The sequence below is a fragment of the Cololabis saira genome, chromosome 24 (assembly GCF_033807715.1).
Source record: "Cololabis saira isolate AMF1-May2022 chromosome 24, fColSai1.1, whole genome shotgun sequence".
Lineage (NCBI taxonomy): Eukaryota > Metazoa > Chordata > Actinopteri > Beloniformes > Belonidae > Cololabis > Cololabis saira.
Genome location: NC_084610.1, coordinates 18,856,287 through 18,877,107, shown reverse-complemented (window position 1 = coordinate 18,877,107; position 20,821 = coordinate 18,856,287). Strand labels below are relative to the sequence as shown.

At 39.6% G+C, this 20,821-nt stretch overlaps 2 protein-coding genes across 2 annotated transcripts in view; both read left to right on the top strand.

Annotated features, from left to right (window-relative positions):
* The window catches only part of LOC133425059 (dedicator of cytokinesis protein 9-like), a 135,234-nt gene extending 126,675 nt beyond the window's left edge, over positions 1 to 8,559 (top strand). The window contains exons 49-52 of the mRNA XM_061715720.1: positions 2,309 to 2,499; positions 2,572 to 2,672; positions 3,797 to 3,935; positions 7,969 to 8,559. Of these exons, the coding sequence (XP_061571704.1) occupies positions 2,309 to 2,499; positions 2,572 to 2,672; positions 3,797 to 3,935; positions 7,969 to 8,082 (545 nt within the window). The 3' untranslated portion in view covers positions 8,083 to 8,559. The remainder of the gene's footprint in view (positions 1 to 2,308; positions 2,500 to 2,571; positions 2,673 to 3,796; positions 3,936 to 7,968) is intronic.
* Positions 8,560 to 17,160: 8,601 nt separating this feature from the next.
* Positions 17,161 to 20,821, top strand: part of slc15a1b (solute carrier family 15 member 1b) — a 19,009-nt gene continuing 15,348 nt past the window's right edge. The window contains exons 1-4 of the mRNA XM_061715560.1: positions 17,161 to 17,190; positions 17,316 to 17,400; positions 18,263 to 18,404; positions 19,135 to 19,254. Coding sequence (XP_061571544.1) covers positions 17,170 to 17,190; positions 17,316 to 17,400; positions 18,263 to 18,404; positions 19,135 to 19,254 — 368 coding nt within the window. The 5' untranslated portion in view covers positions 17,161 to 17,169. The remainder of the gene's footprint in view (positions 17,191 to 17,315; positions 17,401 to 18,262; positions 18,405 to 19,134; positions 19,255 to 20,821) is intronic.

The following is a 20,821-nucleotide window of genomic DNA, read 5'->3' as shown; positions in this document are numbered from 1 at the left end:
AATTCCATGATTTCATTGATCTATATTCTACTGTATGCTTCAGAAAATTGGTGTTAGGAAGTGAAAACCGGCCCTTTGTAGCTTTTCTAGTGGAGTACTGTATGTATAAGATAAGATAAGATGAGATAAGATTATCCTTTATTTCTCCCTCAATGGGGAAATTCTCTTTGTGCAGCAGCAGTACAGTCAACGCACACATGCAGGGAAAGGGTAAAAAATATAGAATTACAAAATATAAACAGTATATACATTGGAATAAAAAATAAAAAACAAGAGCAGTACGGGAAAAGAAAGAAAAACTGCGCAAAAAAAACTAGGTAGGATGTGTGTGAGGTAGAAAGATAATGCACATGTTGTTATTGCAGATATTGTTATTGCACATGTTATTATTGTATTATTGTCCTGTATATGACTCTAGATTGTGTTCTAACTGATGATACTGATATAATGGAGTTTTGGATTGTAAAACCTTCCACATTGAGAACAGAAGTGCAGCATTCATTCTGTCCTCAACTTTTAACCATCGTAGACAGAAGTGGTGTTATATGGACACTGGAGAAAAAGGCCTGCTGTCTTGTTCTGAACCAGCTGGAGTTTATTTAAACCTTTTTTAGTAGCATTCACCCGTACTATTTGGCAGTAGTCAATAGGGCTGGGTATTGTTAAGAACCTCACGATTCGATTTCGATTCTTTAGGATTCCATATTGATTTAAATGCTTCGATATTGGTTCAGTAAGACGTAGAAATACACAAATACTTGTTGGCAATTTTTCATTATTTTTATTTTCATGCCTATAACATGTGGCATGTTACCTCACATAGAAATGAACTGAGCAATTGATTGATTTGATTTAATTTTGTACATGTAAAAGACAACAATTAAAACAGAAGATAAGAAAACAAAACAAACCAAAAAAAACAAAGAATTTCATCCTTTAACACTTAATATCTTACTTTACATGTGCAAAAAGGAGTAGGAAGAAGTGTAAACCGATTTAATCCCCCCGTTCACTAATCAATTAAACTTAGCAGCACCATAATGGCTCACTTGTGCATTTGTACTGTAGTACAAAAGTTAAAATAAAGAAAAAACCACATGACAGTTCTGTGTCAACTTGAAAAATAAAGTGCATGTAAACTCTGCATGGTGTCGGCTTAAGTGGTTCCGCAGGTTTGTCGTGTTGCGGTTGTATTTTAGTTCGGCCTGGCACAACTTACACACCACGCTACTTTTGTCCATTTCTCGTGTTCCTTCTTTAAATGGGAATTCAAAATGAGTCCAAAGCTCTGATCTGAAAGATTTTCCACTTGCCATTGTTTGGTCGCGTGCAGCCACCGTCCACAAAACGCTAATCATAAGAAAATGTTGCGCACAGCGCCCCCAGTGGCCAGGAGGTGAATCCTTTCAGAGGCTTTGCTTAATCGATATTGAATTAGGGCGGGGATAATTGCGATGCATCGATTTTTCGATATTTTTACCCACCCCTAGTTGTCCAGCTGTGAGAGAACAATATTGTTTAGTACTGTTTTAGTCAATTCTGATGTTAGATATTTCCTGCATCGCCGTAGATCAGGGGTCTTCAACCTTTTTTAGCCCAGGGGCCCCTTGGATGAGAGAAAAACAGAGAAGGGACCCCCGCTTGTAATTCTTATTTTTTACCTTTTTTTTTTTTAAATGTGTCAAGTTTTAAGCCTGGCTCATAATAACTTTTGAATGTGTTTTATTCTGCTTATATCACCTTTTTAGCCAATTCCTGACTGGATTATTAGCCTACATGTGTTTATGGTTGGTGAAACTTTGGCCTCGTCAGACGTGGAAGGAGTAACGTTAGGCCGAGCTGTAACGTTACAATCTCCAGCTTTAGGCTTCGTTATTGTCACAAATTTATCCATCAGGTCCAACTAGCGTTAAATATGAAATAGCCAAGTCAATTTTGCAATTCATTTTCTCTTCTTAAACAGCTAGCTAGCTCATTTTTCCACTCTAAAGTTGACATTAGTCACATGACTCAGGTCATGGGAATCATTTATACAGAGTTGTAGACTAAATAGTTATTGTCAAAAGTAGATTATTATCGCCTGTTAATAGAGTTTTCTCAATTATTTATATATATATATATATATATATATATATATATATATATATACCCCTGATTTAGACATTCTTTTTACAACAGTGTCACTGTGTTTTGACCAGGAAAGCGTATTGTCAAGAAAGACGCCTAGGAGTTTAGATTGTTTAACTGTAAGATTGATCCCGGTTGAAGGGACTGACGAGGCTTTTCTCTCCCGCTCGGTTCCAACCAGCCACCCACTGCTTCCCCTACGTGAAGAAGCGTATCGCCGTCATGTACCAGCACCAGAGCGACCTGAGCCCCATCGAGGTGGCCATCGAAGAACTGAGCAGCAAGGTGGCGGAGCTGCGGCTGCTGTGCTCGGCGGCCGACGTGGACATGATCCGCCTGCAGCTCAAGCTGCAGGGCAGCGTCAGCGTTCAGGTGCGGTAGAACGTCGCAGTTACGCCGGTTCTGGACAAAGCTGCAGGTCACGTGACCTCACATGTCTTCCAGGTGAACGCAGGTCCTCTCGCGTACGCCAGAGCCTTCCTAGATGACAGCAGTGCCAAGAAATATCCTGACAACAAGGTCAAGCAGCTGAAGGAGGTGTTCAGGTACTGAATACTGACACAAGCACCTGCATATACAACCAGTACTCCAGTTGTAAAAAAAAAAATCAGGGGGGATGGTGGATTTTATCATATGGGGACAGATAATTTGTGCTGATTACAAATAATATATTACAAATAATAGCAGTGACCAAAACACCTGCAGAAATACTGCAGGAATGACATAGCAGCAGTTAAATGCAGCCTTCTGTAAGATTTAAATATCCACTGGGCTTACATCAAATACATCAAAACACAATAATAAACAGTTTTCTGAACTTATCAATATGACTCTGTCCTTCACAGGATAAGTAACATGGATCACTGCAAAAACTCAAAATCTTAACAAGAATATTTGTCTTATTTCTAGTTAAAATGTCTCATTTTAGTAAAAAAAAATCATTACACTTAAAACAAGACTCATCACTGGAAAAAACAACAATTTTCACCTGTTTCAAGTAGATTTTCACTTGAAATAAGTAGAAAAATCTGCCAGTGGAACAAGATTTTTTTGCTTGTAATAAGAAGATAAATCTTGTACCACTGGCAGATTTTCCTACTTATTTCAAGTGAAAATGTATGGAGCCAAATCAAGGCCAAAAGTTTTGCTAATTTGAAAATAAAATTTGAACTTGAAAATTATTTTTTATAGTTTAAATTTATTATTTTTCGGTATCAGATCTTTATTTCAGTTTCAAATCTTTTTTTCAGTTTCAGATCTTTTTTTTTTTTTTTTTTAACTGAAATAAAAAGTTCTGAAACTGAAAAAAAGATCTGATACCGAAAAAAAAAATACATTTTCAGGTTCAAATTTTATTTTCAAATTAGCAAAACTTTTGGCCTTGATTTGGCTCCATAAAAAATTACTTGAAACAGGTGAAAATTGTCAAATAAGTTATTTTTCTGGTGATGACTCTAAATGTTGAAATAGCAGTAAAACCACATTCATTGATGAAATGACATAAGGGATGGAAAGGAGGGATGGCAGTTTTACAGGGGGGATGATTTGGACCGTTTTTATTTCAGGGGGGGATGCCACCCCCCCCCCCCCCCCCCCCCTCAACTCCAGTACTGTGTACAACTCTAGTAAACTGTGTGTGAGCATTAAAGTCCCGAGCTTGACTCCGTAGGCAGTTTGCGGATGCCTGCGGCCACGCGCTGGGCGTGAACGACCGGCTCATCAAAGAAGACCAGCAGGAGTATCAGGATGAGATGAAGGCCAACTACAGGGACCTGACCAAGGAGCTCTCCAGCATCATGCACGAGCAGGTAGTGGCACGCTCATACCGTCATCGGCAATGTTGGACCTAGAAATGCTTCTTAGGAATGTTCTCTCTGTTTAAATTTGATATAAAAAAGTGTCATTTTCATCGCATATTCAGTAGGAATGGGCGATATTTTACCGTTCACGATATACCGTCAAAAAAATTCCCCACAGTAAGAATTTGTCATCTCACGGTAAAAATGATAAATTCCTGTTGATGACGTTTCTGTGTAAAGCTGATTTATAGTTCTGTGTTAAATCCACGCACAACGTACGTGAAGGAAGGAAGGAAGGAAGGAAGGAAGGAAGGAAGGAAGGAAGGAAGGAAGGAAGGAAGGAAGGAAGGAAGGAAGGAAGGAAGGAAGGAAGGAAGGAAGGAAGGAAGGAAGGAAGGAAGGAAGGAAGGAAGGAAGGAAGGAAGGAAGGAAGGAAGGAAGGAAGGAAGGAAGGAAGGAAGGAAGGAAGGAAGGAAGGAAGGAAGGAAGGAAGGAAGGGCCTGAAAGAAAGAAAGAAAGAAAGAAAGAGCCTGAAAGAAAGAAAGAAAGAAAGAAAGAAAGAAAGAGCCTGAAAGAAAGAAAGAAAGAAAGAAAGAGCCTGAAAGAAAGAAAGAAAGAAAGAGCCTGAAAGAAAGAAAGAAAGAAAGAAAGAGCCTGAAAGAAAGAAAGAAAGAGCCTGAAAGAAAGAAAGAAAGAAAGAAAGAAAGAAAGAAAGAAAGAGCCTGAAAGAAAGAAAGAAAGAAAGAGCCTGAAAGAAAGAAAGAAAGAAAGAAAGAAAGAGCCTGAAAGAAAGAAAGAAAGAAAGAAAGAAAGAGCCTGAAAGAAAGAAAGAAAGAAAGAGCCTGAAAGAAAGAAAGAAAGAAAGAAAGAAAGAAAGAGCCTGAAAGAAAGAAAGAAAGAAAGAAAGAAAGAAAGAAAGAGCCTGAAAGAAAGAAAGAAAGAAAGAAAGAAAGAGCCTGAAAGAAAGAAAGAAAGAAAGAAAGAGCCTGAAAGAAAGAAAGAAAGAAAGAAAGAAAGAAAGAGCCTGAAAGAAAGAAAGAAAGAAAGAAAGAAAGAAAGAAAGAAAGAAAGAAAGAGCCTGAAAGAAAGAAAGAGAAAGAAAGAAAGAAAGAAAGAAAGAAAGAAAGAAAGAGCCTGAAAGAAAGAAAGAAAGAAAGAAAGAAAGAAAGAAAGAAAGAAAGAAAGAGCCTGAAAGAAAGAAAGAAAGAGCCTGAAAGAAAGAAAGAAAGAAAGAAAGAAAGAAAGAAAGAAAGAAAGAAAGAAAGAGCCTGAAAGAAAGAAAGACAGATAAATTCCCATTGATGATGTTTAGTAGCATTTAGTATCTTTTACAGCAGTGTTTTGGCTCCAAAGACTGAATTTGGTGATAGATTTATAGTTAAAAAGGTGGAGTTGAATTGGTATTTTTTTTATCGTCATTTTTATCGTTATCGGGATAAATGCCAGAAATGATCGTGATACATTTTTTAGTCCATACCGCCCATCCCTAATATTCAAATGGTTTCAGGTCTTTCCTTGATCAGAGGCAGGCAGAGATGCTAGCAGCTGTCAGTTACCTCCGTGCACCGTGATGTCACGGACCCGCTGTCGGGACACCCGAGGATGAACGGAGAGTTGTGAAGTGAACATGCTAACTTCACGCCTTTGAAGCAGCTGCTGTAAACACAGCTGTAAAGTGGCTTTTGTCCTGGATCCTCATTGTTTGGACCAAACAACTGATTCAGAACGTTGTTGTAATCACCTCCTAAGACATCAGTTATTATACCACGGTCTGTCTGAATACTCCATTCTGATTGGCTGGCAGGTGTACATTAAGGCCCCGTTTCCAAGTAGCAAAAACGGTGGCGTTTTCATGCGTTTTGGCCGTTCGTTTACACAAAAACGAAGCTCAAAGTCACCAAAAACGATCATTTCTGAAAACTCCGGCCAAAGTGGAGATTTTCAAAAACTCAGTTTTCACGTTTGCTTGTAAACGGAGGGAAACGGACAATTAGGCTTCAGAACGTCACATTATGCAACAGAAACGTCACCAGCATCATGTGTGCGACCTGTGTTTACAATTTGTTTGGCCACCGTCAATATTTTCTTGTATTTTACTTGTTTTATATTCTAAAGTCACACTTAAAAGTAACTCCACTTCTCTGTCACTCCAAACGAAAGACTCTCGTTCCGTCTTGGAAGTAACTGGCAGTCAAGGCTGATTTATGGTTCCGCGTTACACCAACGCAGACCCTACGGCGTAGGGTACGCGGCGACGCACACCGTACGTAGGCTACGCCGTCGATTTAACGCAGAACCATATTATTCAGGCTTTACACGTGTAATTTGTTGACGTTTTTTTCCAGGATTCTGATTGGCTAGCATGACTTTACGCTTCTCGTTACACTGCCCCCTGTAGGTTTGGATGCTCATAGCACCTTAACAGCGTATTCATGCGGGTTCGTGTTAACAAGGATATTTTTCAAAACGTAGAGGGGGAAATATCCGTTTTTGTAAACGTGGCCTAAAATTGATAACCTACACCTAGAAAACAAGTTCGGTCAAATTGCCTGATGTCTTTAATATCATGGCGCTGGATCAACTGCCAGGTGGTAACCACGGCAACAGAGATTCAGAGAAGAAGAGCCGGCTACCGCAGGACGGCGACATGAGTTATTTTGTCATTTCTTTTAATTTATTTGGTGAATTTAACAATTTTGATGACTAGGATGCAGAAGAGGAGAAAAAAGAAACCGGAGAAACGACACAAGGAGGTGACATTAGCCTCCGGAGCACAGCTGTCGGCCGATGCTGGGCTGGAAACTCTGCAGATCATGTCGTTAACGGGTCATCGCTGTGAGAGCAGCCTGCAGGTTTACTGGGCTCCATCAGTGCAGGATAGACCAAAATTGAGCAACATTTTATCTCCCAATGCTCCAACAAGCAGTGGCGAGGAGCACGAGCCACAAACTTTAAACGAACAAGCGGCTGCAGAAGAGAGATTAAATAGTCCGCTCATCCGCTCCGCTGTGGCTTGTTATAAAACTAATGATTTCAACTGAAAACACATTAAAGCAGGAATAACTGATTTAATATTTATGTTTTTTGGTAAGTGACCGTGGTATAAGCGGGATAATACCCTTCGAGGTGTCCATTCAGTATATTTCTGATAATGTTACCAAGTTACCAAGCGGTTTAAGATGCAGTGCTGTAGTCGGTGCCGTGGTTGAAGGTTTTTACCTTCAAATGTGCTAATTTCAGTTTAAACTGTTTTAATCTTACTCAAACGTTGTCTTTCACTACAATCTTCTGCTTATTTACAAACTCTCTCTCTTCTCTCCCTCTCTTTCTGCCGCCCTCACCAGATTGGATGGTAATGTTTTTGTGGCCTGTTTTTTGTGGCATGAAGAATGATGACGTAATTTGAAGTTATTACTTTTCTTAACCAGCACTGTCTTGTATGGAAGAGTATTAGGGCCATGCAGGAGAAAAAATATTTGAGGGGAAGATTTTTGTTTTTTGTGCACTTGGAGAAAAAAGTCGAAATGTCGAGATTAATGTTGAAATACAATTTCGAGAAAAAAGTCGACATTTCGACTTTTTTCTCGAAATACATAATGGAAAAAAAAATCTTCCTCCTCTAAACTAAAGTTATTACTTTTCTTAACCAGCACTGTCTTATAGGGAATAGTATTAGGGCCATGCAGGAGAAAAGATATTTGAGAGGGGAAGATTTTTTTTTTTCATTGTGCACTTCGAGAAAAAAGTCAAAATGTCGAGTTTAATGTTGAAATACAATTTCAAGAATAAAGTCGAAACTTTGCCTTTTTTCTCAACATTTCAACTTTTTTCTTGACACTTCGACTTTTTTCTCGACATTTTGACTTTTGCAAGTGCAAGTGCATGATGAAAAAAAAATCTTCTCTAAAATATTTTTATTTTTCTCCTGCCTGGCCCTAATACTCTTCCATAGTCTTGCATTCGTTTGATTCCCTTAAAAACGGGTTAAAGAAAGGAAAGAGAAGCATCTCTCCCAATGACCCTGTTTCTCTGCTTCTCCCAGATCAACCCGGTGGAGGACGGAGCGAGGACGACGCTGTCCCACTCTCTGGGCATCTTCAACGCCATCAGCGGCTCGCCGAGTGCCAACCCTCACGGCTCCAGCACCATTCTCTAACGGGGCGCTTCACGCCCGACTCAGGCCTCCCTCGCCGCCAACGCCGGGTCCAAACCCGCAGGGGCCGCTAGGATCCATTTAAACAATCTAACGCAACCTAATACTGTCTTTCTTTTTCCTTTTTCTGTGCACGTCATCCGCTGAAAAATCCGACATTCTGCTTCCTCCTCGCCTTTATTCTTGTTTCCTATGGAGACTTTGATTCATGTAATTAATTTTTAATCTTTGATGACTGTTACAATATCATTCGTCCTCGAGAGGTTGGAACGTGAGGAGTCAACAATCAAACGCCCGCTTGGCGTTATCTTGCTGGTGTGTCTGAAAGGCTCCCGGGGTCGGAACCGCTGCAGGGAACCGGTCCCAAGTCTACACCTTATCTGTTCGGGCTGTTGGGCTCCCGTTCCAGTAGAGTTGTTGTGAGAGCAAGGGCGTCAATTCAGTATGGCAAGGTACAGTACGGCAGCCGCCACACCTTTGCTTCAACGGATAAATGTAAATGTTTGTTTTTTTAAATACATTTATGGAATAACTACAAATGCAAATCAGAACAACATGATCGATTTCACTAGTTATTATACACTGCAAAAACTCAAAATCTTCAAGAATATTTGTCTTATTTCTAGTTAAAATGTCTAATTTTTAGTCAAAAAAAATCTCATTACATTTAAGACAAGACTCAAAAACAACCATTTTCACTTAAAATAAGTGGAAAAATCTGCCAATGGAACAAGATTGTTTTGCTTGTAATTGAGAAGTTAAATCTTGTTCCACTGGCAGATTTTTCTACTTATTTCATTTTATTTTTTTTATTTTTTTTTATTTTTATTTTATTTTATTTTTTTAAGTAAAGTAATAAAATAAAATACAGGACACTCAAAACAACAACAAAAAATAAAAAGAAATTAAAAAAAAAATAAGATAAATAAATAAACATTTAAAATAAACTGACATAAGAGGAACCATAAAAAAAATTAGACATGGTTAGCAATATCATACTTCCCTGTAATTAAATTAAATCAGATTAAATTAATCTTCCAAGGATGCCAAAGAATTAACAAAAAAAGAATAGGTTCCCAAATATAAGAAAACTTATCAGAGCAACCCCTAATACCGTATTTAATTTTCTCTAAATATAAAAAGGACATCCGTTCAACCAAGAATTGAGAGATGGAGGTTTTTGGTCCTTCCATTGAAGTAGAATACGTCTACGAGCTACACGAGAGGAAAAAGCAATTATATTAATCTCCTTATTAGTAAAACTGTTAAAATCTTCAGGTACACCAAAAATAGAAATTAAAGGGCTAGAAACCACTGGTTTATTAAGGGCTTTTGAGAGAGTATTATAGAAAGATGACCAAAATGAACATAGCTTTGGGCAGGAAAAGAACATATGTGTATGGTTAGCAGGTGATAAAGAGCATCTGTCACATTTATCCCCTGTATCAAACAGTCTATGAAGCTTGACTTTGGACATGTTTCTACTTATTTCAAGTGAAAATTTACTTGAAACAGGTGAAAATGGTCAAATAACAAGTTATTTTTCTGGTAATGACTCTTGTTTTAAGTGTAATGAGATTTTTTGACTAAAAATTAGACATTTTAACTAGAAATAAGACAAATATTCCTGGTAAGATTTTGAGTTTTTGCAGTGAGCGAGACTGCATTTGAAAAAGTTCCAATTTTCTTGACCACACAGATAAGCTCCATAGCAGATTTCTGTGATGAGTATTTGCTGGACGTGTTGATTGATACTCTAGTTAAGTTCTGTGACTCGTAACCTTGCCATACCTTAGCTTCCACTGAATTGACGCCACTGTGTGAGAGAGCTGAGCGCTGCCGCGATGCACGTGCACTCCTCAGTTTTACAGCAGACGCTTCCTTGTTTCGTCTCCTGTCACGCATGGAAACATCAGTATATATTTTATTTACTGAAAAAGTAACTCTATTTTAGGCCAAGTGAACCACAATGTTTCAACCTATTTTATGAAAAATGTGTGCAATATTTTGTACGGTTACCATGGCGACCTACTGCTCAGAGGAGCACTCTTGCCAAAGAAACTACAGAAGAAGAAGAGGAAGGGTGTGGCAGGCTTTTCTCCGCCCTTTGTTTCTTGGTCGTGGTAGGTGCCTTTTGTTATATGTAGGACGTAAAGTTACATCAAAGAAAAAAAAGAAATCAGTAACTGTTCATGTGAAAAATGTTTAGGACTTAAACATACAAACAAAATAAATAAAATCTGTGATAACTTCTCTTGACTTGTTTGATTTTGTTTATTCAGAATATAAGTGTAGCAGATGGTTGGTGGGGTGAGGGCTGGTGGGAGTGATGTCATAATGGTACATCGTACAGCATATTATGAGATTTAGGTCCTGGCTTTACTACACCATGAAGTATTGGAAGTATTTCCCCTCAAACCATACTGTTTTACTTTCTTACAGTTGAAATAATAAGAAAAAAGGGAGGGTGGGTAATACTAAGTACCCCCATGCAGATCCACTTTTGGAAGCAATGGCAAGGCAAGTTTATTTGTATAACACAAGGTAATTCAAAGCGCTTTACATTTTCTTTCTTTCTTTCTTTCTTTCTTTCTTTCTTTCTTTCTTTCTTTCTTTCTTTCTTTCTTTCTTTCTTTCTTTCTTTCTTTCTTTCTTTCTTTCTTTCTTTCTTTCTTTCTTTCTTTCTTTCTTTCTTTCTTTCTTTCTTTCTTTCTTTCTTTCTTTCTTTCTTTCTTTCTTTCTTTCTTTCTTTCTTTCTTTCTTTCTTGAACATGGTTAAAAAAAATATATGTATGTATATAGACAAGTAAAAACTACGAAGTATTAGGGCCAAACTAAGACAAAAAAAAAATTGGAAATTACGAGAATAAAGTCATAATTTAATGAGAATAAAGTCGTAATATTATGAAAATATATTTTAAATATTATGAGAATATAATTTATGAGATCTCTAACAGGAAGAGCAGTCTTCTCCCTTTGTTAAAATGAGGAATATTGAGCATCTTGTGAAGTTATATTAATAATATATTTAATATTACAACTTTATTCTCGTAATATTACGACTTTATTCTCGTAATTTCCTTCTTTTTTTGTCTTAGTTTGGACCTAATACTCCGTCGTAAAAAACAAATATGTATGAATAAAAAACAAAAGCAAATCAACAAGCCTCACAGGCAACCAAAACATGTTCAAAAGGATTAGGAGGAAGTCGTAGATTTATGTAATCCTAACCCTTATTTAGATTATCATTGTCAGCACTTGACTTTTACAAAATCTTATCCCAATGTGGAATAACTTTAACGAAAAGAGAAAATATTGTATTTTAACATTAATGTAAATATTTTGCTATTGCTGTACTTGAGTTTTCAAATTTAATTCCCTCCTTAAGTTATAAACCCCCTTCCTCTCTGAGAACATTAAAAGCGGCAAGACACAATTAAATAGTAAATAACAAATAAAATGAAATAAAATGATAAGAAAAGAGGTAAAATAATAAAAAGCACAAGTCTTTAAAAAGTAAGGGCAGTAGAGTACAGCAGGTACATCTCATTCTTAAAATGGCAAGAATTACGTTTCTATACGGTCAAAACGTACAAAGACCGGGTCAAATACAGTATTACAAAAGTAATCCAATGAGGTGATTAGTTGTTTCTTGTATGAATCTGTCTCTCAGGGCACTCCCTGCCTGCTCTTGGACAGATGAACTCCCATGTTGCTCCTAGCTTCCCCAGGGCCCGTGGGCCTCGTCACCCGAATCGTGGCGTTGCCTACCAACACCGTCGTCTCACCTGTTGAAACCACAGGGTTCCTGATGTGTTTGGAGACCAGCAGGTGCTCATACTTACTGATAATTAATGATTTCATTGCAAATTGAAAGATCCTTAGTGTTTGTTTGTTTGGTGCACCATAAGAAAACCAGGGAAATAGAATCAAAGTTAATACAAGCTTTTATTATATCATGCACAATGTTTTCCGGACGGAGTACACTTCTCTCAAACCACAAAGGCAGGAGAGAAATGCACACGTCATGGATCCAGTCCTATTTATACTAAAAAGGGAGGGGTTGTACATAAACCCCATCTGCCAAACATATCAGACCTTCAGCCGTATGTCCCTGTTCATTCTTTCCACCTTAGGATGTCAACCCAGATAACAGATGAGACCCCTCAATGTTAAAATATCTGTTTCTCCCCATTGTCTTCCCTTAGCGAAGAGTAAATATCTGAACTAAACCCTGCAAATAGAGAAAACAGTGGAGCCATAAAACAATAACCCTGCAAATAGAGAAAACAGTCGAGCCATAAAACACTAAACCCTGCAACTATAGCTGAACTCCTGAATAGGAGATAACTTTGCAAATAAAGAAAAAACACCAGTTTAGAATCTTGTAAAAAAAAAAGCTTCAAACTCTTAAACAATTTCATGAAATCCTAACAAAATGATGAGCCGCAGGTGGCTGCTACCGACGGCAGCAGTTTCCATGTAAGACGTGCTCAGTTTTTCCTCCTGGTTTGCCAAAATGCTTGTTCCTGCCAAATAGATAACACGGTGAAATACGTGTCGGGCTACGGACCCCAGCTAAAAACTAGCGGGGGCAAAATTGGTCCTGTTAAATAGAAAAATAATAAAAAAGAGGATTTCTGTTTTTACACCACAGTATACTTGGATCACATGACACTTAAAGGGGACCTATTATGGCATCTAATATTCAAACAGTCCTTGAATGTCTTAAAAACAAGCTTTTGATTGTTTTTGCTAAATAAATTAGAAATTCAGCCTCTGATCCATGTCTTTATCTTCCCATTCTCTAACCTCATTATCTATGAGGGATTCTGAGTGGGCGGGGCTATGATAATGAGGCTCTGTGCTGATTGGCTGCCTGAATGACGCGATACACCGCTACGAAAAAATGGCGGAAGCTCCGGCCGGCGGAGTTACCGTGTCCTAACTGCATGCGATGCGAGCGAGTGTCAGCGACAAAATCAATTCCATCCATCCATTTGCTTTGTTTTCTATTGGACTGTCCTAACTGGCCGCAGCGCTGTAGGAAACGGTCACGGATGGGGAACGGCTGATCCAGTTAGTTGAAATGAGAAGTTATCTCTATGATTCCTCCTCATTTCACTACAAAAACCTCAATAAAGTGGCAGCTGCTGGAGGGAGATGGACAGAGAGCGTCCGATGCCACGCAGTGCGACGCGATAGTCGGACGCTCGCATGCAGTTAGGACACGGTGTTTAGTTGTGGGAGTGGTTTGCATTTTGGTTACGTAACGAAAATGCGCCGAATCTGAACGGCTCATAGATCCACATCACACTGGACGGCTCATCCGGGCGGCTGTACAGACACTGCAGAATTTGGTTGCTTTCATCCTTCTCTGAGTTGGCAGACTGAGGGGAGACCACTTTATATATGTTGAAGCAAGAAAAAAACGTGTTTTTCATAATAGGTCCCCTTTAAACTAGGTAACTATATGTAATAGGTTACGTCTGCAGGCTGCAGAAGACTTCAAGTTAGGAAAAAATAGCATCTTTATATTTAATTTTGAGTCGGTCCACAACGACGAAAACGTGCACGATACATCAGTGTGCAAAATACTGAAATTTGTTTGAACAGACGATGTTTTATACATAAAATTGTAAATTACAGACACGCTTGTTTTGTTCTGATGCTCTTGTAGTCCGAGCGGCTGAACAACAGTCCAGGGTACTTCCACGCCTGATGCTGTGAGTCAGCGTAACAGTGAATGGGGCTGTGTGCTGATGCCACTGACCCCAACACCGGCAGGGAGGGAGGCGAACGCACCCAGGATGCTGACTCATGTGCAACCCCCTCCCCACTCCCACATCTAAAAACACTTTTCAAAAACACCGTTTCAGAAATTTGGGCCTCTGAGCATCACCTGTCAGTCGTGAGTCCTCAAAGTGTTTCACACTGTGTGTGTGTGTGTGTGTGTGTGTTTTTGTCATGCTTCCAACAATGTTTTGGTGCTTTGTCCTTCCAGTGATGATGTAAACATGTTATAACATTTTTGCCTGTTACAGATATTTCAGGTGAGCCTAAACAAAGTTCACTGAGACTGAAGAGAATATTCTGTTTATTCAACATGTCTCATCCACAAAAGTGTTATTGATATGCTGCTGTGCTCTGTTGTGCGACAAAGGGGGTGCTGGTTCAGTTATCAAAGATGTATTAATGATTGTCCTTCGACAATTATTAACAATTAATAAAGTAGATTATTTATCAGCGGACAAGATTTCGTTTCCTCCAGGGAAAACAAACTCTGAAGCTTTATTCAATTCAATTCAATTTTATTTATATAGCGTCTAATACAACAAAAGTTGTCTCTAGACGCTTTTCAGAGACCCATACCCAGAACATGACACCCGAGCAGTTATTACATAAACAATGGCAGGTAAAAACTCCCCTAGTGGGAGAAACACCTTAAGCCAAACAGTGGCAAGGAAATACTCCCCTTTAGGAGGGAAGAAACCTTGAGCAGGACCAGGCTCATAAGGGGAGACCCTCCTGCCGAGGGCCAGACTGGTGGGTCAGGGACGGCAACAGCACAGCAGGCAGGTGGAAGCAGCAACAGGATGACCAGGGGTGGGGACCGCAGGCCAGCACGCAGCTCCCGAAGCTCCGGCCCAATCCGCAAGTCCCAGGTTGGGGTGCAGGGTCGGGGAAAGGTTGAGAAGGGGAAGGGCCTTTATGGCCAAGATAAGAGTGTGCGTGTGTGGGGGGGTTAGTAGGAGAGGATGAGAGGAGAAAAGTAAAACCCAAAACACTAGAATAACTTCTCACTACTGGAAAACCAAGTTCTTCTGATGTTTCCCACACTGAGACGCACCAATGTGAAACTAACTTCACATGTGCGATCCGGTCATTCAACTGGGAAATGAGGAAGGGCTTTGTTTTCTGTTGTGGAAGAACATGTCATCAAGATCCAGCAACATGGATGCAACAGTAAACACACTTAAACTAATAAACACAGTTGTAACGGGATCAGCGGTCCGGCTCACAACGTAAAACTAAACTTGTTAAATGTGTTGACTATGTTTCTCTGTCCGGACACAAAACAGCCTCTTACACGGATCCTTGTAGTTGAAGAAAAAGGTGGTTTGTTTTGGCCGGTCAGCGTTCCTTGGTGAACAGCTGGGTGGTTACACTCCGCAGGTGATCCTGATAAAGAGCGTCTCTCTCTCTCTCTCCTGCTCTCCTCATCTCAGTGTGGATGAGGGGAACGCATGGGCAGAGGAGCTGGACCTCCTTCAGCTCCAGGTCAGTCCAAAGGCGTTCACGTCGAGGCATGTAAGGGTCCCTCGTTCGGCTCATCTGGGCTTGGAATGTTCGCGGGTCACTCGTTCCAGCGCTGCATACTGTGGTTGCCATTTCAAGGCAACCAGACGCTTCTTCAGGCACGGCCCATAGCTACTAGCTCTTCATGCTAAAATAGGAGCTGTGGCCTTCTTCATAGTTCACAGAGAACTCCATGGGACAGTGAACAGGGCTGAGGTAGAAGAGATCTTGGTAGAAAGAGAGAAGGAAAGAGCTTGGGAGAAAGAGAGCAAGAAAGGGGGAGCCTGCTCTTTATAGCGGGCCCGGGCTGCCATAAATCGAAAGGCGCCCCTCCTGCTTTTTGGGGTCTATGCCCAATGAGGGGGCTATTCCATATCACCGAAGGGCCGTAAATGCAAAGCCTGGCTGGATGCTCCTCGGCTGATGCTGGTCACGCTGATTGGAGATGAGGTAGTCCTTAAAAAACGTAAGGACAGTAGAAGTTTCACTTGCTGGGCCTCCTTCAGCTCCAGGTCGGTCCAAAGGCGTTCACGTCGAGGCAGCAAGGGTCCCTCGTTCCGCTCATCTGGGGCTCAGAACATTCGTGGGTCACTCTTTGCAGCGCTGCAGACAGACGCTTCTTTGGTCACGATCATGGAGGAGGCCGGCCCATAGCTAGTAGCTCTTCATGCTAAAATAGGAGTTCCCTGGGACCCTGGGAGCAAGAGAGGAGGGAAAAGAAAAAGAGAAGAGGCCGAGAGAGGGGGGAGTCTGCTCTTTATAGCTGGGCCCAGGTTGCAAATGTGCCCACCTCCCCTGCGGTTTGGGGCCCATGCCCAATGAGAGGGCTATTCCTTACCAACGAAGGGCCGTAAATGCAAAGCCGGCCGGGGCTTTGAGTCATTATGGAGGTTCCTTTGTTTCAACCATGTGCTCAGCTGTAAGAAAATCAAGGCTGGCCTCAGAGCTGGGCCTTAAAGTTCAAATTAAGGCTTCCCGTGTTCACATAGGACTGTGGCCCAACAGCTGTTGCTGGTCCTGGTCCTGGTCCCGGTCTAGGTTTCTTCCCTCCCAAAGGGGAGTTTCCACCTGCCATCATTTCTGTAATAACTGCTGAAGGGTCATGTTCTGGTCTGTGCAACAAGATCATCTGTATTTTAATGGACGCTATATGAATAACATTGAATTGAATGTGATAAAATATATAATAATAATTAAAGACTGTTTTCACCAGCAAGAACGTGTTCCAGTCGTTATCATCCGTCTTATTAAAGTCATTTGATTTGTCAGCGTAGACCCGGTTTTTGCACGTGAGTTTCCTGAGCCATAAAGTAATTACTGACATGCACATGTGTGCTTTAGATAAAGATGAAGGGAATGTGCTGAGAGGTGGGAATGGTGCTGGGAGGCGTCAGACCAGATACCGCACGGTTCCACAGTCCAGCATCGGTGGGCGGTGCAGAGGTGGATGGAAGGTTACTTGAGGAGCTGAGCCGATCTGATGCCATTTGTGTCTTGGTTGTGGACAGGGGTCTCGCGTGTCTCCCCGTCTCTTACTTTGTTAAAGGATTCAGTGGAAGAAGTGGGGATCCAGGGTGGAAACCCCCAGCAGCCATGGCAGGTGAGCTCCACGCAGCACCACGGTCCTGAGGCTGCAACCAGTGCTTTTCATCCGGGATGTCTTTCCTCTTCCCAGAACCCGTTTTACTCGTAGATACTTCTTTTCTTAGTATGTAAGAAAATGAAATCTGTTTAATCTGTTTACCAGTCGGTTTGACGTCAAACTTTTGTTTTTCTTCAGACATAAACGAGATGAAGAGGCCCAAGAAAAGCGTGAGTTCTCTTGTGTCACTTATATCCAAATATGTCTATTTATTGTCTCATTCTTTGAAAGCCACAGTGACTGAGGCTCCTGCTGTTTTTGTCACGGTCTCATATTTCCCTTTTCTCCCAAACAGTTTGCGGTCTGCGGCTACCCCATAAGCATCTTTTTCATTGTTGTCAATGAGTTCTGCGAGCGGTTCTCCTACTATGGCATGCGAGGTGAGCGGCTTGCTCTGGGTCCGGCTTCATTTTCCTCTCCGTCGATCGGATCTGATCACATTCTCTTGAAGCCACATCTGAGGGATAAACCTAGACCAGGGGTCGGTAACCCGTGGCTCTAGAGCCACATGCGGCTCTTTAGCGCCGCCCTAGTGGCTCCCTGGAGCTTTTTCAGAAATGTTTGACCTTTTTTTTCCTTTTTTTCTTCTTTTTTTCCCTTTAAAACTCTTTTTTTCTCTTTTTTTTCCTTTTTTTTCTTGTTTTCTTCCTTTTTCCTTTCCTTTTTAATCTCAACATTTTGACTTTTTTCACGAAATTCTGACTATTTCCTTGACATTTCGACCTTTTCTCAATATTTCGACTTTTTTCTCAAAATTTTGACTTTTTTCTCAACATTTCAACTTTTTTCTCAACATTTTGACTTTTTTCTCGAGATTGTACTTCAACATTAATCTCGACATTTCAACTTTTTTCTCGACATTGACTTTTTTCTCGACATTTCGACTTTTTTCTCGAAGTGCATAATGAAAAAAAATCTTCAGTTTTTGCGGCTCCAGACATATTTGTTTTTTGTATTTTTGGTCCAATATGGCTCTTTCAACATTTTGGGTTGTCGACCCCTGAGCTAGACCTATACTTTTGATATAATGATAACATGTAACATCTTTGCGCTTAATTGGTCATTAACATTGGGAAGAAAAACAGCTTTTGTTACAAGCTATGTTGATAAAATGCTTGATTTATTTCACAAAAATCAATATAAATGTAGTGGTGTAAAAATGTTATACTTTCCTTTGAAAAAGGTCAAAGTAGCAGTGTATATGTAATTAAACTGTAAGTAAGAGCACTCGTCTCCCTGCAGCCGTCCTGGTGCTGTACTTCAAGTACTTCCTGCAGTGGGATGACGACATGGCTACGACCATCTACCACACCTTCGTGGCCCTCTGCTACCTGACTCCCATCCTGGGAGCCATCGTCGCCGACTCCTGGCTCGGAAAATTCAAGTTAGTTTCATGACTTTCAAATTAAAATACCAAAACAAAAACAAAAGAAAAGAAAAGTGTTTCCCTGCTGGTGAAAAGACGGACGGTAGAGGGCAGGGTTGCCACCCGTCACTTAAAATACGTAATTGTTACGTAATTGGGAATTGCGGAATGCGTTCCGTATTGAACCAATACGGACATATATTATGCTCTTATTTATTAATGTCATAATATACAGGTGAAGGTCGGAATTTTGAATATATTGCAAAACTTCATTCTTAGTAAATTCAACTAAAGGTGAAACAAATATATTATTTCCCACTACATTCAAAGTGAGATATTTCAAGTCTTTATTTGTTATAATTTTGGTAATTTATGAAAACCCCAAGTGAAAAAATGAAAAAAATCTCTATATTATGAAATCAATAAACAATTAAATCATCAAAATGATAACAAATAAAGGTTTAACACATCTTGTTTTGCGTGTAATGAGACTATGTAATATATTAGTTTCACCTTTTAAGTTGAATTATTGATATAAATTAACTTTTACACCATATTCTAATGTTCTGACCTTCACCCAACCCTAGTAGAGGGAGGCATTGATGTGTACAGTATGAGAGAAGATCAGTTGATAGAGTTAAAGCCAGAATCAGCTGGTAAAGGTCATGGCAGGGTTTGTGTCCCTCGCCTCTCTTATCTCTGCTTGCAGCTGATGTGCACCTGTTTTACTGCTCGCTTCCCCCCCCAGGACCATTGTGTACCTGTCCATTGTGTACACGGTGGGACAAGTCGTCATGGCTGTAAGTGCTGTCCATGACATCACGGACACAGACAGAGATGGCATCCCCGACAACATGACCTTCCACATGTGAGTTGAACACGACCCCACGGGAATGATGTGGAGCCCTTGTGGCGGGTGGGAGTTGATCTGGGCGTTGATCCCTGCTGTTTATTTGTTTATTTAAAAAGGATATTTTATTTTATTCATATGCACAATGATAACACAGTAATTATTTTAACATACAAGGACAAATAATTGTGCAGGAGAGGAAAAGAAGCCCGAGGGGGCTTATAAAAAATCCTCCCCCCAATACAAAATCACAAAAACAAATCAATCAATAGAAAAAGAATAGAAAGGAAAATAGAAAAGGTAAAAGAAACAAAGAAAAACACAATAAACACACAAACAAAAATATCCATAAAATGGCAATTTCATTTCAATAAGAATAGCCTATTAATTTTGCCTAGATAAAAGATACCCCCCCAAGCTGGTCCTAAACGTTTTTAAGGATGACACTAATTTAAGAGATCTATCTAAAGAGTTCCAGAGTTGAGGGCCATGGAATTTGATAAAGGATTGGTGACTGCAGGTACGACAAAGAGGTAAATGAAAGTTCTTCCCACCTCTAACTGAATGAGAGTGAATATCTGATGATAACAGAAAAAAATTATGAAAAGTGCCTGGAATGTCTTGCTTGGAATGAATGAACTTAAACATAAACAGGCATGTTTGAAACATATTAATAGAAACAATTGATAATAATTTGAATTTGCTAAATAAGGGTGCAGAAGGTGCTTGAGTAGAATATGAAATCATTCTCAAGAATCTTTTCTGAATTAAAAATAATTGGTTAAGGTACGAAGAATAAGAAGCGCCCCAAACAATGTTGCAATATGTCAAGTATGGATAAATTAGACTATAATATAATATCATGAGACAGGACTGATTAACTAAGAAAGAAACTCTTCTAATAATACCATAGGACTTCATAATTTATTTGCATACATACTCAATATGTTTTCCCCAGGACAATCTTTCAGCCACTAGTACACCAAGAAATTTTACACATGAAACTTGTTTGGGAAGACTATTCTTCCTGGGGTCCACACATAGACATGCAAAAGATTAATAATACAATAATACAACTCAAAAAAGGGTGGAAAACATTCATTAGAATTCCTGAAATAATAAATTGAAACAAAAATAAAAGATTAAGTAACCAACCATCCACATCTTAAGTAACAATATTTGCTACTATCACCAGATCTGTTCCGCTTTTGAGCAAAATATTTTGCAACGACTTTATAATTTATAATATACCCATACCTCTATTTATAGTAGTATAAATATACTACATATCATAATATACTCATACATTATAATACTATATATTAATATAATATAATATATAATACTCATACTCATACTCATATACTACTATACTACCGTATATATACACTCATAGCCTACAGTGATTTAGAATATATTTACTATTAAAGTTATAATATACTTACAATTTGCACAATAATCACAATATATACCTAGGACTGATCATGATTTCCTTCTGAACCACAGCTGCTTCAGTCTCCTTTTAAAACCTGACACCTTGTTTATTGCAACTATCCACGGGGGGAGATGGTTCCAGTGTGTGACT